Below are 5,082 nucleotides of genomic sequence, written 5' to 3' on the forward strand. Positions count from 1 at the left end.
ACAAACCTAATTTGTACCAATCCAGAGAACAAGTGGAGAAATTACTCGGGCTTTGTTGAGCACAGCTTTGATTTGAGTGAATGTGAACTGTTCATTACAGGGGAGACAATGAAAAGAAAATGATGGAAAATGAGTGAAAAGTGCACTGTAATTACTGTAAAAACATCAAAATTATTAGAAATCAAGCAAAACTCCCAGTGCACTCTACTTATACCAGCTCACAGGTTCTGCCCACCACATGCCCCATGCTTTTCTATTTTCAGGTTTGATGGTTGGTGTAATACATGAGATTTTCTACCCCTTCGTATTAATTCCTCAACCAGACTGTTGGTAGTACTCAGGTACAATATCTCCACCTCCAGCAGTAAAACAAGACTGGAAATAGCATTAGATGCTCCCAAGCCTTTTACATGTTTTCTTCTCTGCTTGTCCTCCCCACGTAAATTCAATCTCAAGTAATAATTTCCAAAGTACTCCTTCAACTGCAGTATGTTGAGAACTTTCCTACATAAATAAGTCAATGTAATTCTCAAGTACTACTCTGATTATTTCTGGGCCTGGGAGTTATTTCTACAATGAGCGGACAGAGGCAGGTCAAGGGTGGAGAAGGGTTAAATGAATTTGTTTTGATTTGTAGTATTGTGTGCTGGCCCCTCCCCTGGCTCCAGTGGGGCTGTTGTGGCCCCTGGGGTGTTATAAAAAGGCCTCTGAGCTCCCCCTGCTCTGGTAAAGAGGCTGAATGTCTGCAGGACATGCTTAACGTTTGTCTATCCATGTTCTTCTACTAACAACCAGCGGGTTTGGCACATAGATGCACAGAGACTGGCGTCTTGCTCCACTCAGGAGCTCTCTATGACAGAAATCAGAATTCAGAGCAGCAGATTGTTCACAGTTGCATTAGAGTTACATGTTGACCAGTTTATGTGTTGTTGCATTTAGCTTTTAGAGAGGCAGTTTCTGTTTGAGGACAAATTTTTCATTTGTCATTAGTCATTATTGTGGAGAAACAGCATCTCCTATTAGTTGATTAGTTAGTTTTTCTGTTGACTTTTCATCCCTCCATTACATAGAGGTTGCTTTTTGACCTTTTGCCACCATGTGGGAGTTCAGGTCCATGTCGTTCTGGCGGGCTGTCTTCGCCGAGTTCTATGGCACCATGTTCTTTGTATTCTTTGGGCTGGGGGCAGCCCTCCGCTGGACCACAGGGCCCCATAATGTTCTCCATGTTGCCTTCTGCTTTGGGCTGGCGGCTGCAACCCTCATCCAGTCCATCGGCCACATCAGTGGAGGTCACATCAACCCAGCTGTTACCTTTGCCTACCTGATCGGCTCCCAGATGTCCCTTTTCCGTGCTTTCTTCTACATCGTGGCCCAGTGTCTCGGAGCACTGGCTGGTGCTGCCGTGCTCTACGGGGTCACGCCAGGCAACATGAGAGGAAACCTTGCACTTAACACGGTAAGATTACCTGCCAGTCACTATAATACCACATGTATTACTACAAGTGTGCAGACTGGCTCTGACTATTGCATTACAAATTTAGAAATGTAGAAATTTAGTATTGTACATTCATAAAACATAATTGCTAATTATGTCTTGAAAAGCAATATAGATCTAAACCTGACAAGTCTGACATAAGGTTATTTGAAGGAAAAAAATCACAATGTTTATGTATGTATTAAACACTACCTCAGCCTTAAATGTAAATAATAATTTATCTGTATCTAACTAAATATAAAACCATGATGATTGTGTCTCTGATTGTGTCTCTTTCTTCCCCCCTCCCATCTTTCAGCTGCAGCCAGGCATCAGCCTGGGCATGGCCACCACCATGGAGGTCTTCCTCACCCTGCAGCTTGTCGTCTGCATCTTTGCTGTGACTGATGAGAGGCGCAATGGACGCCTGGGCTCTGCTGCCCTTGCCATCGGCTTCTCTGTGCTCATGGGGCATCTTCTTGGGGTAAGAACCAACCAGAGAAAATGACATCCAAGAATCTAACCATTGTATCACGTCACATATACACATTTACAGTCTTAACCCTGGACTACTCTCACTTAGATGTACTACACTGGAGCAGGAATGAACCCAGCAAGGTCCTTCGCCCCTGCTGTCCTGGTCAGGAATTTTGTCAACCACTGGGTAAGATGATCATTTTCTGTAAATATTGTTACACTACAAACTCTTGCATAGTAATGTGGCATCTTCAAACTCGCCCATTCTACTCGTGATTTTTTTCTGTTAATGGCAGGTGTACTGGGTGGGACCTATGATTGGTGGTGCCATGGGTGCTCTGCTGTATGACTTCATGCTGTTCCCCCGTGTGCGCGGCCTTTCCGAGAGGCTCGCCACACTCAAAGGTATCAGGCCTCCAGAGGCAGAGGGCCAGCAGGAGACCAGGGGAGAGCCCATTGAGCTCAAGACACAGGCCCTATAAGCCTGGAGAAGAAGATTGGCTTTCTGACCCCCCCCCCCCCACCCTCCCCCTTGCCCCATCCCCCCATTGTTTACCCCCCACTCCTAAATCTGCACCCTCAGCTCCAGGTCCATCCTCGGCCCACTCAGCATTTCTGCGCACATACCTCCTCCCCGCCTCCACACATGCTAACACATGTCCCAAACACCTTTGTTGTCCTCGTTCTGCATCCAGAACTGGACCTATCGAATTACAGTGAAGGGGAACCCTTAGCCCCAACCATCTCGCCTGATTTCACCTTTACCCACCCTTCCTCCTCATCCTCCTCCTCCTCCTCCCCCTTGGACTGCAGGACACAGATGGAGGGTTAGAAGAAGACTTGCCACTGAAGGAAGCACCCTGTGCCATGTGGTGTGGGGAGTCGGTCACTCCTGGCTGACCAGGTGGCTATAACTGCTCAGGACAGGGGCCTAGCTCGCGATCTTTCTTTCATTTTTTCTCTTTCTGTTTTTCTCCCTATTTTGTAGTCTGCTAGGAGTGAAGCTACAGTAGAGCAGTGGACTTCTGCATGCTTTTCCATTTTGATCCGGTGTGATCTCACCCTACGTTTTGTTTTGTTTTATGAACTTTGGGTAAATTGCATGTACGTATTGTACTTTACCAGTATTTATTTGGCTCACATTCTTTTCTTTTTTTTCAGTTGTATGTGTGTGAGTGTGTGAAACAGAGTGGGTTTGCATGCACATCTCTGTGCATGTGTACTGTATGTGCTTGTTTTAATTGATCAATTTTACTTTTCATTGCCACAATCCTTTGTCTGTATCATGATTTTTTTTAATCATACAAGCATATTTTAAGGAAAGATGCGGCCTTTTCCACACACCCTTACTGATACTGCAAAAGTTCAACAGATTCAATATTTAGAGTGATCCCCTTTTTTATATCAGATTAAAAAATAGTTAATGCCTTTGAGTCAAGTCTTAAAGCCAAATTCATTTAGTTTAGAATTTGTGTCTCATCTAGTGAAGCACACACAGATTCATATTTATATTAAAATAAACACAAAACACAAAACTATCTGGTCTTTTCTGCGCTCAGTTTTCAATGAAGTTACAATTACAAACACTTGAAATTGTATAATTGCCACGAATTTGTTACCCATTGCTTTATAAGTGGGAAATCTGCAGGTTAGCTTAAACAGTATTTGTGTTGAGTTACATTTTAAATGACTTTTAAATTCTGACATGAGCTTTGCTTTTAGAGCAGCCTTTTTCACAGATTCATGTAAAGGTGTGTGATAGTTGGTTTGCTTTTACTTTTGCGTGTCTGCCATGGAAAAACAAAGAAAGCAAAACCTGACAAGCTGTCATGAGGAACAAGCGTTTTCTAGTTGAATTGTGTTGTTTGACACGACTGAAGGGTCTTTGTTACATCAACTCGAGGTTAGAAATGAAAGAGTGCATGAGGTGTAGTGGCTTGTTGCTGGTGTTGGCAAACACCTGGTGACTTCTCTTTTCTACGCTGAGCTGGGTGGCTCTTTGGGAGTGAGATAGTTTTATTGGACAAGCCCCTCTCTGATATTTGGGAGAAGAGAGAAGGTCACCGTGAGGCGACTGAAATCTTAGTGTGTTTGTACAGGGTGATAAATGTACACCTTTATTTTCATACAATCTACACAAGAGAGAATGATTTTGAAGTTGAAGCTCTACATTGGCCTGGTGTCCCCTCTCTCTTCCATCCTTCCTTTATTCACCCTACCTCCTCCCTTTGTTTACGAGGCAGCCATCTTGTTCTGCTCTAATGAGGGGACATCTAAAGCTGCTGGGATGGAAGGAAGGGGACGGGGCACTGAGATAAGTTAGCATTTTGACAAATTTCACCAAAGCAGTTATTGAACCAGACATGTAAGCTGATTCTCTTTCTGCTTCCTCTACATAACCTTTTTTTTCAGTGTGATTTCCCTGGCAGTGGTTGAGTAGAATTTACATTTTAGTGACATGTTGAAATTAGAATTTGTGTTCTAATGGAAAAGCTTTGTGATGTACAGTGTAAAGTTTTCTTTTTTTTTAATCATTTCATGATTGTTGAAACTGGATGGATAGGAAATATATGCTAGTTATGCAATGTCTCCTCTTTGGCTGATGGATTATGGAAGTGAAGCCAATTGTGTTATATACCATTATGCTTTCATTCAATGGACAGCCTTTTTTGGTACCAGGCATACCTTCCCAATCACAATGCCATTGATTTATTATTTTTATATGTCAAAAAAATCCGAAAATTCTCATGTTTCCAATCATTTCTTTGTCTGTTTTCTTTTAGACCGTAGACAAATATGGGATTTACATGGATGGTTCCACACAAGACAGACCTAAATTTGCATGTATCAAAAAAGCTAATCTTAGATATATGCAACAACTGTCATTAATTACATAATTATGACTCTTCTGAGATTTAAACCCAGTTAACATTTACAAAAACATTTGACAATCAGATTAGGTTATTTCTGTGATACCACAGGGGCAGTGAAAGTTGTGATTAAGTCTGCAACTGCTTGTAGGACATATTCCACTATGTGCCATGCCTCAAAAAGCTGTGATATCAATCAAAGTTGGCTTAAGGGAGATAACTACTTTTCTTGTAAATAAATTCACAAAAATATTTTTGATA

The 5,082-nt window shown here is 42.3% G+C and overlaps 1 protein-coding gene across 1 annotated transcript; it reads left to right on the forward strand.

The window, feature by feature from the left end:
- The first annotated feature begins 1,096 nt into the window (after positions 1-1,096).
- On the forward strand, positions 1,097-2,433 carry mipa (major intrinsic protein of lens fiber a). The gene is made up of 4 exons (XM_028583036.1): positions 1,097-1,456; positions 1,794-1,958; positions 2,058-2,138; positions 2,248-2,433. Exons 1-4 carry the CDS (start codon positions 1,097-1,099, stop codon positions 2,431-2,433), a joined length of 792 nt encoding a protein of 263 aa, XP_028438837.1.
- Positions 2,434-5,082: the final 2,649 nt, after the last annotated feature.

This window comes from Perca flavescens, chromosome 7 (assembly GCF_004354835.1).
Source record: "Perca flavescens isolate YP-PL-M2 chromosome 7, PFLA_1.0, whole genome shotgun sequence".
NCBI classification, from domain to species: domain Eukaryota; kingdom Metazoa; phylum Chordata; class Actinopteri; order Perciformes; family Percidae; genus Perca; species Perca flavescens.